General features: G+C 41.7%; 1 protein-coding gene across 18 annotated transcripts in view; it reads left to right on the forward strand.

The window, feature by feature from the left end:
• LOC125310846 (protein unc-80 homolog) overlaps positions 1–24,743 on the forward strand; it is a 285,921-nt gene that overhangs the window by 237,847 nt on the left and 23,331 nt on the right. For 15 of the 18 annotated variants that reach the window (XM_048268581.1, XM_048268576.1, XM_048268580.1 and 12 more), the window contains 6 exons: positions 436–642; positions 794–978; positions 7,165–7,330; positions 21,271–21,450; positions 21,580–21,721; positions 24,534–24,590. In XM_048268581.1, the coding sequence (XP_048124538.1) occupies positions 436–642; positions 794–978; positions 7,165–7,330; positions 21,271–21,450; positions 21,580–21,721; positions 24,534–24,590 (937 nt within the window). The remainder of the gene's footprint in view (positions 1–435; positions 643–793; positions 979–7,164; positions 7,331–21,270; positions 21,451–21,579; positions 21,722–24,533; positions 24,591–24,743) is intronic. The other 3 variants (XM_048268587.1, XM_048268588.1, XM_048268595.1) reach the window with 1 other exon arrangement.

Here is a 24,743-nt window from a genome sequence, read left to right on the forward strand (position 1 = left end):
CTGGCTGAAATGTAAAACGCTATATCCAGCATTTTAATAAATTTTTCATAAATATTTTTCTGTATTTTATCTGTCTTGTCTTATGTGTGAATTTATGGATTTGAGTTTGCTAAATCAAGCTTAATCATCATCATCATCATCATCTTTACTAACTTATGTACTGTATGCTAGTATTAAGTATGCCATTTGTAAATTAGAATGAAATACAGTAAGCTGGTTGGAAAATGATTCCTTCACTAAATAAATGTATATTGTATATAGAAGCATCTCAACACCCCCCCCCCCCACCCCCCTTAAGCACTGTGGGGGATTAATAATGTTTATAGGCACTATATGTTATAAGCACAAAATGTTATACAGGCTTGAAAAGGGGTATTATTTTGATGTTGAAAAAATTATGTTTATGATTACATTGGTTTGCTTTGACCCTCTCAGATAGTCCTCATCTGGAGCAACCAGAGGTTTTGCTTCTGCTTCAAACGGTTTTGAACATCCTCCTGCCCCCACGCATCATTAGCACTTCCCGTAGCAAGAGCTTTATGTTGGATTCCTCTCCTGCCCACTGTTCCACCCCTGGGGACACAGGAAAAGACTTCCGCAGAGAAGGATTGACAGAGTCAACTAGTCAAGCTGCCTATTTGGGTGAATATAAATATATATTGCATATATGATATATCACATAAAATACTGCTTCAGCCACTCACATTTAGGGTACATTATTAAGTCTGGCACCACAAAAAAAAAATGTAATTGTGTTGTGAGAATATGTATGTACATTAATCTGTTTTCTCAGCTCTTAAGGTGGTGTTGGTGTGTTTTGAGAGGCAGTTGGGCAGCCAGTGGTACCAGCTTAGTCTACAAGTGAAAGAAATGGCTATAAGGAAGGTGGGCGGAATGGCATTCTGGGATTTTATTGACTTCATTGTACGCACACGCATACCTATCTTTGTCCTGTTGCGGCCCTTCATTCAGTGTAAGGTAGGTGTAAAATCTTCCTCCCCTTTCAATGTAACTGTTATATAAATCATATAGCTCTTATAAAGAAAATTAGATATACTGTACATTTTATATTCTATTAAAACATGCAGCTGTGTGTCATGAGTAATGGCTTTTGCACAAGGTGTCCATATTTTTGTAGGACAATTAAAAAAATACAACCTCATGTTGTGTCGACAACACACACACGTCAGAAATCTAGGCTTGATCTTAGATGTGTTCTTAACTTTCAGAAACACATATCTAATGTTTTCAAGACTGCATTTTATCATCTTAGAAATATATCTAAGGTTAGATGCTTTTCAACTCAAGCAGACTATGAAAAGCTGGTTCATGCTTTTATTTCTAGTCGATTAGACTATTGTAACACACTTTTTGCAGGACTGACAAAACAGACCCTAAACAAACTCCAGCTTATCCAAAATGCCGCAGCCAAAGTACTAACCAGAAGACAGTTTTTTGAGTGCTACCAGAGCAAATAAAAGAGGAGGGGGGATAGCCACAATTTTCAAGACGTTCAGTGCAATCAGTCATCATTCGGTGACTTTACTTCATTTGAATATCGGTGTGCACGCATTAAGTCTTCTCCTCAGATTTTATTACTGACAATTTACAGGCCTCCAAGACATTTAGCTAAAGTTTTTCTTGAAGAGCTACAGTAGGTGAACTGCTAACAGTCATTTGCATAGAGTTTGACTGTCTTATTAAATCTGGGGATTTAAACTTGCATGTGGATAATCCTGAAAACAATTATGCCAAGGAATTAATTGCACTTACCAATACTTTCTCCCTAACACAGCATGTACAGGGGCCAACACACTTTCTCGGCCATACGACCTTGTTATCACAAAGGGTCTTAATGTCTCTACAGCTGTAAAAGACATGTCTGATCATTTCTGCGTGTTCTTTGATGTGTCTATGTCCACACACTCAGAACAGAGATATGATGGTAAAAAGGATAATCATAAACGATCAGACAAGTGCTCACTTTGAGCAAGCACTTTCACAGACGTCAAGTCAACTGTCAGACATGGTAGAAGACTTATTTGATCACTTTAATGCAAAAATTATAGATGACATTGCTCCATTACAATTCAAGAAAATAAGAAAATTAAGGACAAACAGAAAGCACCATGGAGGCAAAATCCAGCAGTTAAACTCCTAAAAAGAGAGTGTAGGAAGACTGAAAGAAGATGGCGTAAATACAAACTTCAGATCAACTATGAAATCCATAGAGATGCTCCGCACATATAACTCTGAAATATGCAAAGCAAGACAGTCTTTCTTTTCTAACATCCTTAGTAGAAGTTCAAAAAACACTTGTATTCTATTTTCAACTGTCGATAAGTTAACAAATCCCCCATCACAATTAGCGCCTGAACTTCTCTCAACTAATAAATGCAATGAGTTTACATCTTTTTTCAAAGGTAAAAGTGACAAAATCAGACTCAACATTGAGCTCAGTTACTAATTCAACATCCAGAACTCCCAGTTACAAATAGAGGGAAACTTAACTTGATGTCAGAGTTCAGCGTGATAGACTCTCTGCCTACCAATTTCTTCAAAACTGTTTTTCACCTTATAGCGACAGATGTCCTTCAAATTGTAAATGTATGGCTGCTGTCTGGCCCTTTTCCTAAGTCACTGAAAACAGTGGCTGTAAAGCCACTTCTCAAGAAGAATAAGCTGTATGCCTCCATCCTAAACAAATACAGGCCCATATCTAATCTACCTTTTATTGGCAAAATTATTGAAAATGTTGTAGTGAATGTGACATACATAATTCACCTTTGTTATTAAGTGTGGTTCTACACACCATTCATTATAAACGCAGCACTTTGTTCTTCGCATGGTTCTTCATGCAGTGATAAACTAATATGTATACCGCTAGGCGCTGTTACCCCCAAACTCCCCGAATTCTGGGAATCGTCGGCGTCGGCATGGTTCGCCCAGACTGAAGCATAGTTCGCGTTGCGAGAGATCACCGCGGATACAACAAAGTACTACTATGTTGTGTCGGCTCTCGGAAATTCAACAGCATCCAGAGTGGTGTGACTTCTTAAAAATCCTCCGGCAACTGAGAAGTATATAGCACTCAAAGTCCACCTGTTGAAAACTGTCGAACTGTCAGATGCTGAGTGAGCCAGCAGGCTTTTCTCCCTTCAAGGACTGGGTGACGGCAAACCATCTGAGCTCATGGATGGTATGCTGGATCTCTTTGGGTGAGCATAGACCCGATTTTCTTCTCATCCAACTTTTTCTGCATCAGCTGCCTTTCCAAGTCAGGGCTGCACTAGCCAACACCACAATCACTGATTGTCAGAGACTGGCTGAAGAGGCTGATACATTTTTCCTGGCGAGTCAGGGGCATTGTGTGGCCACGTTTTTCCCCGAGCACATCTCTCCTGTGATGCTGGACGACTCCACACTCATCGCTGCAACCACTTCTCGTCGGCAGCAGTCTTCTGGCCCCCAATAGTCTTCAGGCTTGTGGGCAGGCTATCATGCAAAGTTTGGACCTAAGGCTAACAAATGCCGTTCGCCATGCAGTTTCGGCGGGTCGGGAAATGCCAGGGCCGGCACTCAGTAGTGGCCATGAGTGTAATGCGGCGTGAACGGGCTGCTTTTCATCCGTGACAGCATCTCCGGATGATGTTTCCTGTGCGACACGGGAGCACAGAGGAGCGTCCTGCCTGCATCCCGTTTGGACATTGCAACCGACCGCCACAGCCCCCCTATGGAAGCTGCCAATGGTAACCCATCCGCACATATGGAACGAGGTACGTTTAATTGTGTTTCGGAGGACAGCGGTTTGGTTGGGACTTTGTTGCGGCAAAGGTTGCCGTTCCCCTTCTCGGCGCCGATTTTCTGTGTGCACATGAACTGTTGGTGGACGTAAAGAACCGCCATTTGATTGACACCGTCACGTTTTGTTGTTATATGTGCACGCTCAGCGGGACTGACTCCATACGACTGTCTAGTATGCTCTCAACCTCCGAGGACTTCCACCGTCTATTTGCTGGGTTCCCAGGGCTCACTTAGCCCATTTTTTTCTGCATCCGCCGTGAAGCATGGTGAGCTTGCAAACATGGAACGCCTGGGTATAGTCCGTCAATCCGACAGCCTGTGGGCATCACCCCTCCACATCGTCCCCAAACCAGCCAGTCCTCAACATACAGGATTTTTCAGCACACCTGGCAGGTTAGGTGATTTTTTCCAAGGTGGACCTCGTCCGAGGATATCATCAGGTGCAGGTACAACCACTGGACATTCCCAAAACAGCAGTGATCATGAAAAACGCAGGACTACGCATGGACTACGCTGTCGGTGCTGTCTACAAGCAGTGGGTAGGCGGGGCCTGGCAGCCGCTGGCTTTCTTTAGCCATCAAGTCAAGTCAAGTCACGTTTATTTATAAAGCACTTTAAAAAACAACAACAGCTGACCAAAGTGCTGGACAGGCAATCAGGCAATTCAGATCAGTTGCGCCCCAGAGAGCATAAGAACAGCACTTTTGACCGGGAGCTGCTTGGTCTCTACCTCGCCATCAGACACTTTCGTTCCCTGCTGGAAGGTCGACACTTCACTGCCTTTGTGGACCACAAGCCGCTGACTTTTGCCATGGCCAAGGTGGCTGAACCGTGGTCCGCCCACCAGCAACGCCATCTGTCCTACATTTCAGAGTTCACTACGGACTTGCAGCATGTTGCCGGTAAGAACAACCACGTGGCGGACTGCCTGTCACGGGCTTTGATTACGATCGCATGGCAGCAAATCAGACCACAGACCCAGACGTGCAACTCCTGAGGACCTCGACTACAGGGCTGCAGATCGAGGACCTGGTTTTTGGCGATGCTGTCACCCTGCTCCTGTGTGACGTCTCCACAGGCAGTCCTCGACCAGTCGTTCCCACAGGATGGAGACGACAAGTTTTTAATGCCATCCATGGTCTCGAAAGCGTCATAGAGACTGGTTGCAGCAAAGTTTGTCTGGCACGACCTCAAAAAGGACGTTAGGGACTAGGCTAACACCTGTGTTGAGTGCCAACGGGTCAAAGAACACTGTCACACTAAAGCTTGTTCCCGGTTCCAGAGAGACGTTTTAAACATGTAAACGTAGATCTGGTGACCCTCTATACCCACTGATGTCGGTTGGCGTCTGTTGAGATGACCGCGGGCATTTATCGGCACCTGGGTTTGCCGTTTGGCACTCCTTCAGATATATCCTCTGACCGAGGTGCGCAGTTCACGTCTGAGCTGTGGAACGCTGTCGCACAGAGCCTCCGAGTGAAACTCCACCGCACGACTGCAAATCACCCGCAGGTAAAAGGACTCTGTGAACTTTTTATAGGTCAATGAAGGCTGCCCTGCGTGCCAGCCTCAAAGACAGCAACTGGGTCGACAAACTCCCATGGGTGATGCTGGGCATCAGGACCGCGCTAAAGGACAGTCCTCATCTGCTTGTTTATGGACAGCCACTGGGGGTTCCAGGGGATTTTGTCCCTAGCACCACTCTCTGACCCCACCCCCTGCTCTCCTCCCTCCCAAGCCTCCCCCACTCCATGCCCCACACCCGTATCATGACGGGACACCTACCGCAGTTGGGTCTCATCGACTTACAGTACAGCACAGCCGTTGTGGACGGTTAATACGCCCACCTCCCCGTTGACTGATCTGGTGTAATGAATGTGACATACATAATTCACCTTTGTTATCAAGTGTGGTTCTACACACCATTCATTATAAACGCAGCACTTTGTTCTTCGCATGGTTCTTCATGCAGTGATAAACTAATATGTTATGCATGTAATTTACTGTCCTTAGTTACTTCATGTAAGTATGACTGTTCAGGGATTGCGGCCCCTTTAAATGTTATGAATGTGTGATGACGTTGAGCCCCATGCCTGTTTTGTTGCTGGACAGCGCCATTTTTTATTTCAGTGTTTTTTCCTATGAAAATAAACGACACACGCATTTGTGTGCTCAACGTGAGAAATTGTCTGTTGCGATTTACTGCAATTTCCACAAAGTAGTCTTTAATCAACTAACCACAATCAAATGGGTATTTTGATTACTTTCAGTCTGGTTTCCGGGCAAATCACAGCACTTAAACAGCTCTCATTAAGGTTTTCAATGACATACGCCTCAACACATATTCAGGTAAAACATCAGTCCTAGTGCTACTTGACCTTAGTGCAGCATTTGACACTATTGATCACAATATTTTACTAGAACACTGGGTTGGATTTACAGGATTAGTTATCAACTGGCTCAAGTCATATATACAAGAAATGAGTTTCTGTGCCATCGGAAACTGTACCTCAACACCAACGTTCTTGACCTGTGGCAGATGTCTTGTTCTTATAACAGCTGTTCACTGGTACACCCATTTATAATGGGTTTATTCAATTAACCTACCTAGTAGTAATGTCTGCATATCATGATTACACTTTCACTATACTCCAATGTTGAACTGATGTGGTGCCCCCCACCCCCGGATTTGTTTTGCTCATCCGTGTTGTTCTGTTTACCAATACACAATTCCGTCACTCTTGAATTTTATTGACAAGTGGGCAAATAAATGCTATGACAGTAATAGTTATTTATTCATTCAAAACAAATTGTACATTAAAATATGTTAAATACATTAAAATATGTAATTTTGTATGTGTTTGTATGGGTCAATCAAAGTTTCTACTTGCCCTATATGAATGCGTAGTATAGCTCTTTTGGTGTAGCTAGCATTGTATAGCTAGCATGGTGACGGGCGTAAAACTTTGCCCTTTCGGTTTCGTCACCCCCTCTTGCTGCTGATTGGGCAGGTAGTCTGCCGACCAATGGAAATGCTGATGAACTATCACGTTCCAGACTAGTATCTTCCTGAAAGGAGATCTAGTAGGTGTGGCCAGGCTACAAAAAATAGGGCCCAGGTTAAAATGTTCCCCTTTAGCTCTCAGCAGTCACTTAAATCACAGTTATATTGTTTTTCAAAGTAAAAGTATAAAATCTACAAGGCAAAAGTTAGTAATTCAATCATCAATACTTCTAATCTAGAAACGATGATAGTTATTATTTTCATATGTTCAATTCTAAAATAAATTCAGGCGTACTGTAAGTCATACAGTACATTCAGGTTTATTCTAATTTGGGTGTTTCTTTGTGTCTGCACAGCTCCTGACACAGCCTGCCGAGTCTCAGGAAGAGATCACAGCGCGGCACCACATTGCGGATCAACTGGAGAGACGCTTTATCCCGCGGCCACTCTGCAAGAGCTCTCTGTTTGCAGAATTTAGTAACGAGCTGAAGATCCTAAAGGAGGCAGTGCACAGTGGCTCAGGTAAAACAATATGTATTCATTCATTCATCCATTCATTCATTCATTCATTCATTCAGTGGCTTATCACACTGGACAACATGGACATAATTAATTGTTGGATGCATTACCCAGATATCCTATTTCCAAAACCACTAAATGAGTATTAATACCATTTCTAGAAAGCGTTGTTGGCTAACTTCCATCACAATCTTGGTTTGGTGGTTGGAACGACAATTTGAGAGCATCATTCATGGATTTGCTGATTTGTCCTCCTATCTGAACACCCCACAACTGAGTATTTCGCTTCTCATGATCACTGAAAGGGGTCTAATAATCCAGATATAGATGAACAGATAAAGTATTCTATATGTCTCTCAAAGCACGTCATAAGCACTGATGTTAATGCAGTTACAGCTGGTAAACTCAACTCCTTTTACGGAGTGTAGTGATTAGATAACTCACTAAATAGATCTGGATATCTTGAGGCCTTTGAGTCATTTAAAGTCAATATCACCCAATGCATAGAAATTCTGACAGTGAATGAATCTTCCCTGCTACAAATAGCCTAAATAAGGGTGTTTTCACAATTGGTCCCTTTTCAGCTTTCTAAACAAGGATACAAGGAAGTTTATTGTCACATGTATATAGTTACTGAAGTAAGAAATGCAGTGAAATTATGTCTGGTGTCAGCCTATTTGTGCATTTATGGGGGGGGTAAAAAGTGCAAGGGCTGTATAAGAAAGGTGGGGGGGGATTGGGATTGGGGGGGGGGCACCAACAAGGAGCACCCAAGAGCAACAGGGGCAAGGAAAAACTCCCTTACCAAGGAAGAAACCTTGGGCAGATCCACGTCTCAAGGGGCTAACCCAACAGGGGTCTTGGTGTGTGTGTTGGGGGGATGACAGGGGAGATGGGATAGTGTGCTGTGTATGTGGGGAGAGGGCAGTGTGCAATATGTGTGTTGGAGAAGCTTCCTCATGAGACAATGTGCTGTGTATTGGGGGGGGGGGGGGGCAGTGTGCTGTAAGTATGTTGGGGATGTGTGTTGGAGAAGCTTCCTGATGAAATAATGTGCTGTGTATGTAGGGGAGAGGGGGGGCAGTGTACTGCAAGTATGGTGAAGGGACTTACTATTGCAAGCAGAGTACTGTATGTATGATGTATGTGAGTGATGACGATGCAAGCGAAGATGTGTGTGTGTGCGGGAGGGGAGTGGAGCAGTGACTGTGTGTGTGTGTGTGTGTGTGTAGTGTGTGTGTGGGTAGGTGGGGGCAGTGTGCTGTAAGTATGTATGTCCGCATGTCCGCATCGTGATGCATCGATTATCTTTCTATAAAGCAAGAAGTGTCTATGTGTCTGTCTGTGTCTGTGGCACGCATATCTCGCTGACCATTTTGTCAGACTGATTTCAAACTTGGCAGGTGTCTTGCTACGGGCATGAGTAAGTGCAGTGCCAAATTTGACGTTGTTTGAATAAGAAATGCAAAAGATATTGTTAAACATATCGGTAAAAGAAGCACGCATTGGCTTTCGCCGCTAGCCACTCCCCCTCCCACACAGCATTGTACTGTAAGCTACCAGTGAGGATAGAAGCAGGGCTTTGGCAGAACTGGATCAGTGTAGGTTACATTTGCAAGTGCGAGTGCAAGATGTGTTAACATGTCTGACCTCAACAATAAAGACCCCCTGAATGCGATTTGCTTGCATAAAATGACTTTGCGGATTTTGCAACAACACGCCAACACACACAGGTATGCAGTGGCTCTTCAAAATGACGTAAAAAGTGAAGTGCAATAAACTGACACTTCTAATAGCCCAGGCTACTTTGGACTGTCTTTAGACTTTGAATAAGCAAACGACAATTCCAACTGCAAGGTCCTAAATTAAAAAAACCAGCAATAATGGTCCTGAATTAAAGAACGTCTCAGAATGCCACAAATGCAAAGCATAACCAGCGACAAGCAACGAGTGGCAGACAGTGTGATGTCACTTATAGGCCACCAGAGTCACACCGTTGCAAATTTCATATGATGATGCATCATTCCACAAAATGGTTTGTTTTCTCTATCATTAAGTTATTCAATAGGCTAAGCATATAGCCTTGACTCAAAACAGCTGTTAGGATTATGTCATTTTGATTTGTAAAAAATGTTGCATGCAGCCATCTGCCATCATAAATTCTGCTCACTTCACATTTATTATATTATTATATGATCTGTATTCATTATTGAATGCTTACCTGGAAATATGTTTTTCCTTATCATCCTATTTTTAAAGCAGGCCTACCTGCAGGCATGTAATTGGGCTACAGGAATAGCATGTTTGAACGGGCACTGCACTAGTTTGATTAATTTCAACAGCTCTAGTGATGACACACCATTTTACTGTAGGCCGTTCTCTATTCAGTTCACCATGCTTACGTTTTCAAAATCAAAGACTGGTTTGTGTTCTTTCTGGATTGAACACGTTTTCATATCAACCTAAATTAATGAGGTGGTGGATCAGTCTGGTACTATTTTAAATAAATCACGGCTCTTTCATAAGGCTGCTTTGATTTTTAACTTGCGCGCTGTTGATGTGACAGAAGCGGCAATGGGAGAATGCACGTAACACAGAAGTGCCTAACTAAAAAGGCTTACATAAAAAAAAGCTTTTTTACGCACAAATGGGAGAATTCACCCCAAAGTGAATACAAAATGAGTCCCTTTTATCCCACTGCTTCGGGTGTGTATGTAGTGTGCTCACTGCTCTGAGGGTGTGTGTGTGTGTTTGAATGAATGTACACTGTGTGTGTGATAGATAGATAGATAAATAGATAGATAGATACATAGATACAGACATACAGTATACATACATACATACATACATACATACATACATACATACATACATACATACTTTATTGATCCCCAAGGGGAAATTCAAGGTCTCAGTAGCATACAGACATCACACATTCACTAACAGCAGAAAAAAAGTAATTAGAAGTATGTATAAAAAATATATAAAACACAACTAAACAATAAGGACAGTAGAAGATAAAGAATATACTAAATACAAATTATACTAAATAACACTAAATCTAAATCAAGTCTAAAAACAGTATCCACATAGTGGGTGATTAATCATGAGGCGCTTGCAATGACTGAGGCAGGGACTGAGCCTGTGATTCTCTGTGCATAGTAAGGTAAGGTGCTCTGTGTGAGTGAGTGTCATGGTGATGGTGCAAATGAGTAAGTCCAACAGTGCAACAGTGCAAGGATAAAGTCTAGAGACGAGCATGAAATAAATATGGACATATAAGAGAGTAGGCAAGGTAATATATATAAAAAAAAACAAAATAAAAAAACTATAGTGTGGGTGTGTTGTACACTACCCATGTCTTTTTTGTTGGTGCCCCCCCCCCCCATCCCAATCCTCCCCCACCTTTCTTATGCAGCCCTTGCCACTTAATCTACTAAACCCCTCTTCTACTGCACTTTTTACCCATAAATACACAAATAGGCTGACACCAGACATAATTTCACTGCATTTCTTACTTCCAGTAACTATATGCATGTGACAATAAACTTCATTGTATCCTTGTATCCTTGTACCCCTGGATGGGTAAAAACCAGAGCACAAATTCCTTGTATATGCAAGTATACTTGGCTAAAAAACCTCATTTACATTTGGTCCACTTTCTGATCCCCTGAGTCTGAGTTTGGTTCTTTTTATGGACATTATGTGAAAACACCCCGAAGAGACCTTCCACGAGACCTTCTTTTACTGTCTGTACTTCAGGCTCAAATATTGAGCGGACGTTTATACGCGGTTGTGAGGTGTCTGAAAAAATAGTTCCACAATAGCAAATAAGACGGCTGGAAATCATACATTGCGCCAATATATTTGATCAACGAACACCACTAACCACTCGGTGAGTTGCACAGTTTTGAAAAGAACGTTAAGGGTTGTTTTAAGGACATGTTTGTGCATGCCTGTAGGCAGCCACTCTGTAAAGCAGTAAAGGCGATTCAAAACGAGTCAGAAAAGTCAAGACAGGACCAATCGTCAAAATTTCACTGTCCACCATTCTAGTTCATCCAAAACAAACCAGAAAAGGGACTCTAAGGGCTGTATTTTGGGCACCCGCGCATGGCGTAAAGTTCGTTTTTTACCCGCGCAAAGTTGAATTCGGTATTTTGCACGTTTTTTGAACATTGCGCCCAGGGGTGTGGCAATTAACAACTTAGGGAGGGTCCTAGCGCGTTGTCTAAAAATCGCTATCATACACCACCTAAACCTGGTCAGAAGTCAATGGCGAGTTGTTCATATGCTATTTTAAGAGCGCATGTCAACAGTCATATTGGCAGGTGCACGCACCATCCTTCTATCATTCATGAACGCACACCAGCGCACGTCCATGCAAAGCATTACAAATTGCACGATTACAATGGGAAACATAATTAGAATAAAGATATTACGAAATACTGTACATCTCATGATGAGTAGTTATTCACCATCATTTGCAAATTGGTAATGACGGTTAAAAGTGATTAGGGGAGAGGCGAGAGACACAGAGCACAGCTGAAGACGCACTGTCACGAGATATACTGTAAGCAACTCCTCTGCAGGATAAATGTAGTTTTATTTAGTCATTTGAGCAATATTGGGGTAAGTGTTGCTTTTTCCAGCCTATGTTTTCGGTGGTAACCCATTGTCAGTCAATAGTGAAAGTAACTGCATATAACTGTCTTGTCGTTGACTGACTCTTTGATGAAGTTAGTTTCACTGCCAATGAGTTCAAATAATAGACGAGTGCAAATGCGTGAAGGCTATGCTAGGTTTTAGTAAAGCATGTGTGACCGGATCAATAGTGGAGATTGTTTGTGTCAACTACGCCACCGTGGACCTAATGCCCAGGGACTCCAGAACAATACACCAGGTATCCTGAACCCAGTTTAGTCATCAATATGCACAGGTTCAAATACAAAAAGGCAGACGCGTGAATTCCAATCAAATCAAATGCCCGTTTATTGAAAGCACTGTTGGGGAGGGGGAGGGGGGAGTGTGGTGTGATCTGTTGCTGAAACTGAAAATAACTAGCAGGGGTTAGAAACATATAAAAATATACTTTATTTTAGTGTTCTTATTGTATCTTTTTACTGTCGTGTAGGATGCATGACATGAGTTAAATAGCACAAGCAATTCTAACACATCAGCTGGGAATGTTGCACACACCAAAATAAAACAGAAAATTATACTGGCAGGCGGGCTTACCTGGATGGGGGGAAGCAGACTATCAAGGAAGGTGTCCACACGTGCACTCTCACTGCAGAAAAGTGTTACACCATTGTCACAGCAAGCCACCACCGATATTACACTCCAAAGTGAAGTTCACAAGCCCGCCACCAGGTGACTAGCTACCCCCCCACCGAAGATAACCCACAGGCCTGCCAACACATAAACTGATCAAAAAGGAGCACAGCAACCACAAACACCAGCATGTAGGTTATACCAATTAAAGATGTAAAGCTATTGAGCCAGGGAAATAATCCTCGCTGGGATAAAAGCTAGGCATGCAGACACACTACAAACTCAGAAAACACGATCCCACACACACTAAGGCAAAAGCAAAACAGACCAGCAAACAAAAACAAACAAACAAACCCGCCTGGGAAATCCCAATCAAGCAAAGAGCAACACAAACAGGTCAGCTACCGCGACACAGAGAAGCTGTGATGACGTAAACACAAAAATAAGTGAAAACTAATGCTATGGACAAGACAGCAGCGTGACCGCACTAAACAAGCAAACTTGACGAAGCCATGCTACCAAACACTTGCAGTCACTGGTTAGCCAGTAGGCCTAAAGAACGCGTAAAACAGACACGCCGTGCCGTCTTCATAAGCTGCAGGGGAGAGTTATCTAATGCTAGACAGGTCAGGTTCCATACAGCCACGGCAGAGAAAGGGAGACGCAGAGCTGGCGATTGGCTCCTGCGTGAAACCCAGGGACAAACCGAGCGAGAGACAGAGAGGAAGACAGTCCGACCTACTAGGCACCTTTATACCATGGCCTAATACCAGGATCTGAATGAATGGATAGCTACATGCCTGCCCCGCCCCCTTCGTTAGAGACCAGTGTGTAAGGTAAGCAGGAGGAGACAGACAGAGCGAGAATGCAACTGGCTACACATGGTTTAAGAATGACTATTCCATACGGTCTCGCAAGCAGCCTCCTTCAAATGCGCCGTTGAATGCCAAAATACCGATGCATTTATTTGACATATCGCGCTTTGCGCCGTTAAAAGGAAATGACATGTCATTCTCATTGGTTTAAAATGATGTTACGCCCCAAACACACCCATATGACTGATTAAAAACCTAGGAACACCTTTGTTATGCCATGCGCTCCACGTTTGATAACGAAACCCCTCCCAATGTGAACTGGACATCCTACTAAATTTGAATAGACTTTTGACGAGTGACGATGCGCTTTAGAATGTCATGATAGGGCCCAAAGTGCTAAATACCGGAATTACCGGTATTTATACCGGAAAGACTATTCTCAAAACTCAGTCACAGTCAACATCATATCACCACATTAAGTTATGGCACTTGAGATAATAAAACAAGATGAATATAAGCCATTAGGTGTGTGGTGTGTCGTGAGGCAAAGTGAGATGTGCTATGGAATTTGAGGGAGCCCATGCGGTTAATAACGTTCCATGTCAGCTGCGGGACATACAAATAAGTAGGCTGATCATTAGGACTTTAAAATTATATTGTTAGTCTACATAATTGGGGGCCAAGCAGCTGTAAGGCCTGTCTTTTGCCCAAACCTTATGCATTTCTCAAGAATGCCTTTTGCAGTCAATTTACATGTGTGGATGCCTGTGTTTGATCTGTATTGTCTTAGCTGGCCATGGCCAAAGATCCCCAACACCCACTCATGCATAAAGTGACCATTTGCTCCTTGTTCTGACCCCTCTACTGAGAGATAACTCAGTCCTGGGCCTACTTGATGTCTTGGTGAAATAGGCCAACCTCATTATCATACAGTATTGCTCTGTAAATATGTGTTGTGAATAATACATTCATGTCTGGTCTTGAATTAATACTTGTAATGTGGGCAACAGTCTGATTATGGGTTTGGTACAATTGAATGTATCTGTGCATAGTTGTAGAGTAAGAATTAAACTGCAGCATAAAGTTATGATATCCACCTGGGCCACACCCATCCACCTCAGACAACAAAGGCTCTGATGAGTCAGGGGTGGCCCAGGTGAATGATAAAAGTGGAGGCTCTGGTCCTCCAGGGGGCTTCTTGTCTTCTGCCTTCTGGTCTTCTGCCTTCTGGTCTTCTGCCTTCTGGTCTTTTTCTGTCTTCTGTCTTCTCTCCCATCTTGGGGCTTCTTTTCCCATCTTCTCTTCTTTTCCACCTTGGACCTCTTCTCTGGGTCTCTCTCTCTCTTCCTCTCTCTCTCTGTCTCCCTTTGTCTTTTCTCTCTCTCTCTCTCTCTCTCTCTCTCTCTCTCTTTCTCTCTCCCCCTTTCTCTATCTCTGGGTTTGTATTGTTTTATCTGGTCTATCTGTTATCTTTAACTTGTCAAGTTTACCTCTGTGAATTGGTTAAGTTTCCTTTGTTACCTTTTGCTACTTTGTTACAGTAGACTATGTGAATTTACTTGTACATTCAACTGAAGTGATATGGGTTACATTTACCTTTAATACTTAATGCCTATTAAATTGTTCATTTGCCTACCAATAGTATATCTTCAATTATCGTAGTGTGCCATGCCATTCTCCTCCATAGCTGATAAACTAGTTACTTGGTAATTGATTGGTGATACAAATTATTAATCAAATGGAGTCAGATTAACGAGTATATAATAATATCATTGCCATTTAACTCTTCACCCTATTTGTCCACACAAGCTCCTTCAAGTGAGGATATAGCTTGACGTCTCTATGTTTCCGAGGCTATATATATCATTTATGAGCGTCTTCTTACAGTGGTGACCCCTTTCCGTGATCGATTTAATGCGATGACCTGAGTTCTGGATACTTAATTTGGTGAGTAGATGATCCGATATTCTCAAAACCGTATAGCAACGTTGTTTTCCTGAGGTTATATTTCTAGTAAGGAATCTGCTTAATCAGATACCTAAGCAATTAAGCTGTGAATCCTAGTTAAACGGTACATATATTAAGATGTTAACCCGTCCCTGAACTTAGGAATATTGCTAAAAGGTGTTGGGGTTGGAGCCTAGGCCTATATGGCCTATGATTGAACAGTATTTCATAGAGAGATAATTCTTTGGAAACACGATATTATTTCACAGCCAACACGTGGCTAGTCTTGCGTAAAATTTCACCAAAAACATCCATGACTTAGCTCTCTCCATTAAACGAAAAAACGAACATGGACAATTATGGACATTTAGGTGAAATGGTTCTATTCCATGCATGGAAGAAAAGAGTAGATGGCACACTACAAAAATTACAAAGTAAAGGCATCTCAATTGACAATAGCGAAAATGAGATATATAAGTGGTGGTTTCGCACTGGAGCGTGTCAGCCAATACAAGAACGGTTTCAACTTATGGAAGGCATTATATATTTGCAGTTTACAAAGAAAATAGAGGAAATTGAAAGACTTCGCAGTTTGGTGAAAAAGCATGCAGATGTGAAAGATGTTGCTGTTAACACAGACGAAATTCCTAACACTGATTTTTCTGATATGAGAGACGATGATGCTGCTATTAACACAAATGAAGCCTCTGATAATTCTGATGTGTCAACATCTTTGCAAACTTTTTCTGATTTGAGAAATGCTACTGATGAGATTCCAGACCATGTTGTGCAAGACTCGTTCGCAGGCAACCAAAGCTTTGGGCCTACCTCTTCTGAAAGTGGCACTGCACCGAAGCCAACAGCTCAACCTGATGAATGCGCTGTGGCTACAATCCGACGCATGGACACAAGCGGCCAAAGCCCGATTAACAAGCGGAAAGGCCAGACGAGGAAAGCCAGCAGATTCTGCCATTCGTGCCACAAAGTGGGCCATGACGAGCGAAAATGTTGGACGTTTGGACTGGGGAAACCTCCGCCATATTTCCTGAGATGCGGCGAACGAACGAACGAGCCTATTGACAAACAACAAAACGGTCTGAAAGATGAAACTTTAATCGTGATCAAAACAGCAGTTAAAAATGAAATATCACGCCTTACTCGCCTGTTTAGCCAATTCCTAACAAAGATCTAACATGTGTGGTTCTCCTAGCATCTCCATACCTCTAGTCCAGACCATCCATTGTTCTAGGTATTAACGCTCCAATTGCTTTGTGTGTACTGTCACTGGGACAATGTAAAAGATGTACTGATACTTCTCGCCACTCAAAAACATGGTAACACAGATATCTTTCTTACTTCTAAATTGATAAGATTTAGAAAGACATTCGGAAACAGATATTTCCATGATTATACTAGCCTTCTATTTAAATGTTATGCCCAATAGTCTGCCAAGAGGGCGTCCACACATGGCTGACTGGGTGTGTGGCAGACACATAGTGCTAACATTTAAATGTCACTCAATTTTATGTACTAGGTTTGTTGTATGCTCCTTTATAGAGCAATAGACCCTGTAGGTTGTTTGTGTTTTCAAAGCACCTAGACTGTACAGAAAACCTAAGGCAGACACATAGTGCTAACATTTAAAGGTTCACTCAATTTTATGTACTAGGTTTGTTGTATGCTCCTGTATAGAGCAATAGACTCTGTAGGTTGTTTGTGTTTTCAAAGCACCTAGACTGTACAGATAACCTAAGTAGTAAAATTATTCCTTACAACTGACAGGAGAATCTTTCAAATATTCATTCTTAACAGTCCCGACAGGATTATGATTGTAATGTCCAGAAGTGATAAAGCACATATACATACTTAACATTAACGCCACAAATTGAGGAATTTGGATTGTTAGGAGTAAGATACATGAAAAAACAAAATTTGCCTTTCCTTTTGATTTATTTGACTTTCTTTTGGTTTTGAATTTTGATGTTTTCATCAACAAGAAATGATTTATTTTATGTAACAACCTTTTCAAACTAAGATACACAAGAAACTTGTTTTATTTCTTTTCTTCCAGAATTTGCATATTGTTTTTGCCTGTTCTACTCTTTCCCCTATCTTTTCTCTTTTTGTCTCTCTCTATCCCAACTTATAGAAAATAAGACTGTTGCTGTTCGCCCACAATGTAATGTGATGTTATGTCAATATTACATGTCTGATTTCAAAATCCCAGTTATGGATTTGAGCCGTTGCCAGGATCTGCTCAACTCTCCAGGTCACCTTTACACAGAAGACAAAGACATTCACACCCAGAGGGTGTGACAGCTAAAGGACTCGTGACTGGAAACCTGGATAACTAATGCCAAACGCATGGCACTGATTTGAGAGTCTCCTTCGGACACTGAACAACAATGAGAAGATGGACGACGGGTCTTATTTTGACATCTGTGAATTTATGAGTGACTCACGCTGTCAACTGGGCGATCTGTAAGGCCCGTCTTTTGCCCAAACCTTATGCATTTCTCAAGAATGCCTTTTGCAGTCAATTTACATGTGTGGATGCCTGTGTTTGATCTGTATTGTCTTAGCTGGCCATGGCCAAAGATCCCCAACACCCGCTCATGCATAAAGTGACCATTTGCTCCTTGTTCTGGTCCCTCTACTGAGAGAAAACTCAGTCCTGGGCCTACTTGATGTCTTCTGGTGAGATAGGCCAACCTCATTATCATACAGTATTGCTCTGTAAATATGTGTTGTGAATAATACATTCATGTTTGGTCTTGAATTAATACTTGTAATGTGGGCAACAGTCTGATTATGGTTTTGATACAATTGAATGTATCTGTGCATAGTTGTAGATTAAGAATTAAACTGCAGCATAAAGTTATGATATCCACCTGGGCCACACCCATCCACCTCAGACAACAAAGGCTCTGATGAGTCGGGGGTGGCCCAAGTGAATGATAAAAGTGGAGGCTCTGGTCCTCCAGGGGTTCTCTGCTTCTGGTCTTCTGCCTTCTTGTCGTCTGCCTTCTGGTCTTCTGTCTTCTGTCTTCTTTCCCATCTTGGGGCTTCTTTTCCCATCTTCTCTTCTTTTCCACCTTGGACCTCTTCTCTGGGTCTCTATCTTTTCCCCCTCTCTCTCTTTCTCTCTCCCCCTTTCTCTATCTCTGGGTTTGTATTGTTTTATCTGGTGTATCTGTTATCTTTAACTTGTCAAGTTTACCTCTGTGAATTGGTTAAGTTTCCTTTGTTACCTTTTGCTACTTTGTTACAGTACACTATGTGAGTTTACTTGTACATTCAACTGAAGTGATATGGGTTACATTTACCTTTAAGACTTAATGCCTATTAAATTGTTCATTTGCCTACCAATAGTATATCTTCAATTATCGTAGTGTGCCATGCCATTCTCCTCCATAGCTGATAAACTAGTTACTTGGTAATTGATTGGTGATACAAATTATTAATCAAATGGAGTCAGATTAACAAGTATATAATAATATCATTGCCATTTAACTCTTCACCCTATTTGTCCACACAAGCTCCTTCAAGTGAGGATATAGCTCGACGTCTCTATGTTTCCGAGGCTATATATATCATTTATGAGCGTCTTCTTACACAGCGAAGCTGCGAAGGCACCCATTGTGTTTCTATGATTTCTTCTTATTATTATTATTTAACATCTTTCCTCCGCATTGGAGTCTATGGCAGCCCATAGAACCGTCTGGTGAAAAGTTGTGAAATTTGGCACACTGATTGAGGACAGTCTCATGAATAATTTCAAGTTTCATACCGGCACCTTGAGCGCTCTAGCGCCACCAACAGGCCAAAGTTGGACATGCGTTCACGCACGTAACTTTTGACCCGTATGGCCGATTGTCAAAAATGAGATATATTTTAATCAAAAACACTAAAAAGTTTTCACAGGTCACAAATTTTGTCCAATCGACACCAAACCTGACACACATGATCTTCAGACCAAGCCTCACAAAAGATACTCCTTTTCGTCTTCAGAACTAAAACCGTTCGCCCATAACAGCCAATCAAAAATTGCTCAAAGCCGCCAAACAGGAAGTGAGCACATATCTCAGCAACCCATTAATCTATCATAACCAAACTTTGTACATGGACTCAGGACCCAATCAGGGGGACGCTCAAGAAATCTGGTGACCTTTGACCTCTAGGGGGCGCTGTAATTTAGAAACATGCCTTTTGGCCTGTAGCTGCTGTTGTGCTTAGAATTAAAACACACTAGTGGTGTCTGTTAATACTGTTGGAGGTCCTTAGGCCGACCCAAGCCAACTTGTGATGTCATCGTAATTGATTCGGCCGCCATATTGGATTTAATCAAAAACACGTACAAGTTTTCGCAAGTCACAAATTTCAGCGGATCCTTACCAAAATTGACAGAGACCATCTTCAGCCCATGCCTTATCAGTGCATTGCTTTCTGGAACAATTGACAGAAGCATTCGGCTGTAACAGCCAATCGAAATTTGCGGCGAAGCTGCCAAACAGGAAGTGAGCTCATATCTCAGCAACCATGCCATGTATCATAACCAACCTTACTACATGAATTCATGACCCCATTAGGAGGACGCTCAAAAACTTCGGTGACCTTTGACCTGTAGGGGGTGCTGCAATTAGCAATATTGCATTTTGATCTGTAGTTGCTGATGTGTTTTATCAATCTTTTATTTTTTGATGTGAAACTGATGACAACATGTTCCATCCATTTAATTCTAATGCGTGCATGCAAGGGCGGGGCGGAGCAGGACGGGCAGGGGTGATTAGGTGGGGGGCTGGCTGGCGGAGGCGGTGGCAATTCTCAGCCCTGTTTCAGCCCTACAAAATCAGTTATGTTTTGATGTGAAAGTGACTAGTTGAAAGTGTTGATCGCGGATGTCTGCTGAGTTCTATCTTGTCGCCATGGCTACTCCAGCCTATTCTGCTTGGCCCCCTCATTGCTGCTTGCAACTATATTTTTCCTTAAGTCTCTATCCTGTAATCAAACATTAAAAAAGCACTATCATGTAAGCGGCATAACTGTAATTCTGACATGCCTACATTTTTTCAGTATTATACATGAATTAAGACAAGGAAAATGTCTGCCATGTCGTTTATTGGCAAACAACTGAACACATATCCATTATACTTTTAACACAGCTCAAATGACAAATAGGGCAGGCTACATAGCGGTCATTGAGAACTTCAATTGACCATACCTGGTCAAGGCCCAATCAGTTTGTTTCTCTTGTCATCCAACAGGACAAAACCACAAAGCATTACAGAAGCATCACTGTAGTTCTTACATCCATCCAAAAGCCTATGCAACTAATGCAAATAACTAAAATATGGTAGGCTACATAGCTGCCATTGTGAACATCAATTGGCCAAACCTGGTCAGGGCCCAATCAGTGCATTTTTGTCTCTCTTATGTCATCAGACAATACAAAATCACTATGGTGTACGTACAGCTGCCATTATGAATATAGACTTTTAAACAAACGTCAATAACTTTGTCAGGGCCCAGAGGGAAATGAAAAAAGATTTTGCCTGTACAGCTGGCGGCAAACTTCTCTATTATATTTCTCCCGATGAGTGAAGGGCTGGAAGTGAACCTCCCCAAGTCATATTGCATAGAAATCTTGTCAAAGAACGGAAAAAATTCTGTTCCGGAACATTAAAAAATGTAAAGTTTCTGGTTTCGTTTCTGCTCCTAGCAAAACATCAAAAGTTTCTGGTTTTCGTTTTCGTTCTGTGAACCGGTTCAAAGCCTTGCTTACGACTGACATTGAAAGGCAGATACATTTATTATTATTTTTTAGGCTCACAATCAATGAATGAGATGCATGTTTCAGAAGCTTTGTTTGATTTCCATATTTTAACCTGTTGCTCTTTTTCTGTCTAGCATATCAGGGAAAGACGTCTATTAGTACGGTGGGAACATCCACATCAGCCTATCGCTTAAGTCTGGCCACGATGTCCCGTTCAAACACTGGCACAGGGACGGTCTGGGAGCAGGACAGCCAGCCATCACGCCAACCATCCCAAGACACACTTAGCCGCACTGATGAGGAAGATGAAGAGAGTCAGACATGTTTTAGTCTTTCACTCTTTCACATTTAACTCTTACATTATAATGCTGTCTGTCACTTACATGCTCAGTAGATCAACTGACATGTCTCATCTCTGATGTCATTCATCTTTCTCGTTCCAGATGATTCCATGAGTATACCCAGTGTTGTAAGTGAGCATGAGGCATTTATTCCAAGTGCTATCACTCATCGACGCTTTTCCAGCCATGCCACTGGAACTTCACAGCCTGAACACATCAGTGGCACCATGCTTCCGAGCCACAGGTGCATACCCATTTAGACAAAACACATTACTCAGGCTAAACAGAAACACTAAACAACCACACAGACATTCACTTACAAAAACAGTGGTCCACATTAATGAAATGCTTGTACATCAGAAAACTATATATACATTTATGCTCGCATAAAGTATGGAATAGAGTACCATGACGTAGCGTTGTCAAAGCAGCAATTTCACTGGATCTAAACAAATCAATCTAACCATAGTAATTCACCATAGCGGTGGCTTCCTTAATCTATTTCAATAATTTTACGTTTCTAAGACTTTAGTATATTTTTCTTACACTGTAGGAATCACATACTACAACATATATTCATACCAACACAATCAAATTCGTGACTACAGAGTTTTATTTTAGCATGGATTTCCTCCGTAAAAAAGACCTGCATGTAACTTCACAGCATGCGGTTAAAATCCTTAAATTCACAGACGTGTTTTAACTTTATTTTTTTGGCAAAAACTTCACTCTTAACAGCTACCAGACGTGAAATATCCACTGGAATTTTGTTTCTTTCTACTGTATTACACCTGCCTAATCTGTGTTATGTGGCTAAGCTGCTGCCTAGCAGGTAAAACGAGTTTAAATGGCTATGGCCTACATTTAAAACAATTTATTAACTAGAAATGATGCCACATGTCTACATTCAATGCTATTTAAAGGAGCGATTTGTAGGATTGTTACCGAACGTTCTGTAGGCCAAAATCAAAACACTGGTGAACGTTCTCAAGACTACCTAGACGCGAGCCTCTTCTGGGTTGCCAGATGTAATGCAGACTTAGTTAACGTTAGTTGACCTGCAGCTGCTTAAACGTTTCTCCAACCATGACCCAGCTACACATTACGGAAACAGTGAAAACTAAAAAATACCTCTCTAACCAACATAACATATTTAGCTGAAGTTAGCGATGCAGATGAAGTTTAGCCTAGGCTACCTGTCGTGGAGAAATATGGCCAGCTCCGCGTCAGACTTTATATTCTTCGTTTAACGAAGACGTCGCCATCTCAGGAAGCTCCTCCGATGTCCACTTCATTGGTTTCTTGTTTTAATTTTGGCAATGTGCCTGCCTCTCGTAGGATAGGCTACTCGTTCATGACTACAACTGACAGCTGTTGACAGTTGGCTTTTGCTAATTTGGCAACCCAAATGGGGGGACGCGACAACCCATTATTAATACGCTATTCTAGAATTAATCATTCAAAACATAAACGAAAATTCCAAGAGATTCCGCCCCATTACTCATTTTTTTCACTGGTTTTACGGGGTTTTACGGGTTATAGTAATGTTGTCAAATAAGCCATTACTTCAATTCATCGTGTTTCCTTACTCTCTGATGACATAATGGTGATCATTTTTGGAATGGTTACAATTTATTTTCTATTATTTCCTACATACTGGTCCTTTAAGCCACTTCGAAAGTTTGTTTAGATCCAGTGATTCTGCCGTCATGGAAACGGAACATCACACTTCGGTAATCTATTCAGTATGGTCAGTAAGTCAGTATGGCTAAATGCAAAGTAAAAGGGGTTGAGAATGGTTATGATCATATATGACTGGCATCTAATCATTTGCGGCCACATATTCATTCCTTATGCCTATTTTGCCTACATGGCTAAATATTCCATCTTTAAAGGCTTACACTGACTATTATCATAAATTGGTATGGTAGCCTATATGACATACTGTATGTCATTTTGTCCTTTAGTAAAACACAAACGTTTGCACATGTTCAAGCAGTCTTTGTTTTCATGGGTGGGATTACATCTAAAAGTTTGTTGCACTTAGCGCCCTATATTTTTTTGTTGACATACTTTGTTACCACTTTTTTGGCTACTAATTAGCAATTAGTGTCTATGCAGAGATTGGTGATATGCAAGCATTTTGTTTATCGTATGTGAAACTTGTAAGATTATTTCTGAATCTCATCAATAATGATTATATTCATAAAGGAAGGCGATACCTTCTAGCATTCCTTCTCAGCCTGCTTGCCTAAGATGCAAATTGGACACCACCAGCTTTGTTTGTACTTCTTTCCAATCTACAGAACTGATAGTAGATGAAAAACTAGGTTGCTAGTGTTTGCATTAATTATTTAAAAGTCTTTTACGTATTTAAACAAGGGTATTTAGAGTAAATTGTGTCTGAGTAAACAGCAGACGTTCTTAGCTAAGGGTTTAACCAGAGCCATATAAAGGTACCTTTATACGGCTCTGGGTTTAACCATTAAACCACTGGGGTCTTTTCCGGTGTAGATTCCATGTATGCTGCTGCTACTGGTGGCAATATGAACTTGCCTTTTTAATATTTCCATTGTGATTAGTTTAATATGAATCAGTCATAAATGTTTTAAGTATCTAAATCTGGGTGAATTGACATGGAATAACCCTATTGCCGTTACTCTGAGCTTGTAAAGCTTACTGTAGATGTACAATATAGGCCTATACCCCAAACATAGCAAGTACAGATTCCACCTCAACTTGTGAGTGCAAGCACCCCCAACTATATACAACTCTTTCCCTGGTTGAAAATGACAGAATTACCCTTTAATCAACCTGACCAAATATTGACATCAGACATGGGATGATTGGATGGCTCTCTCAGAAAGTAGTGTTTTTTCTCATTGAGATTGATATGGTGAAATACACAGCATTATCTGTTCAACAGCAAATATTCTAGACTTTATGAACATGGCTCTGGGTGTGACCTTATAGTACAGCTCCTCCTCTTCAGAGGGATTTTTCAAGGGCAGTTAGCCTGTCCATCCTCTCCATAATGCTTTTCCTGCCGTCCACAGTGAACCCAATGTGCTAGATGAGTGCCAGGGACTGCTGGACGAGGGTAACCTGTCTAGGTACAATCAGTGTGAAGCCCTGTTTGTGTGTGTGTGTACATTTGTGTGTGCATTTATGTGTGTTAGGAGGTAGGATCTCTGTTTCACAGTCATCACAAAAGCCAAGATACTATTGTATCTCTTTGTCTCTGTCCTATAAGACCAGTGTAGTGC

Source organism: Alosa alosa, chromosome 17 (genome assembly GCF_017589495.1).
Source record: "Alosa alosa isolate M-15738 ecotype Scorff River chromosome 17, AALO_Geno_1.1, whole genome shotgun sequence".
Lineage (NCBI taxonomy): Eukaryota > Metazoa > Chordata > Actinopteri > Clupeiformes > Clupeidae > Alosa > Alosa alosa.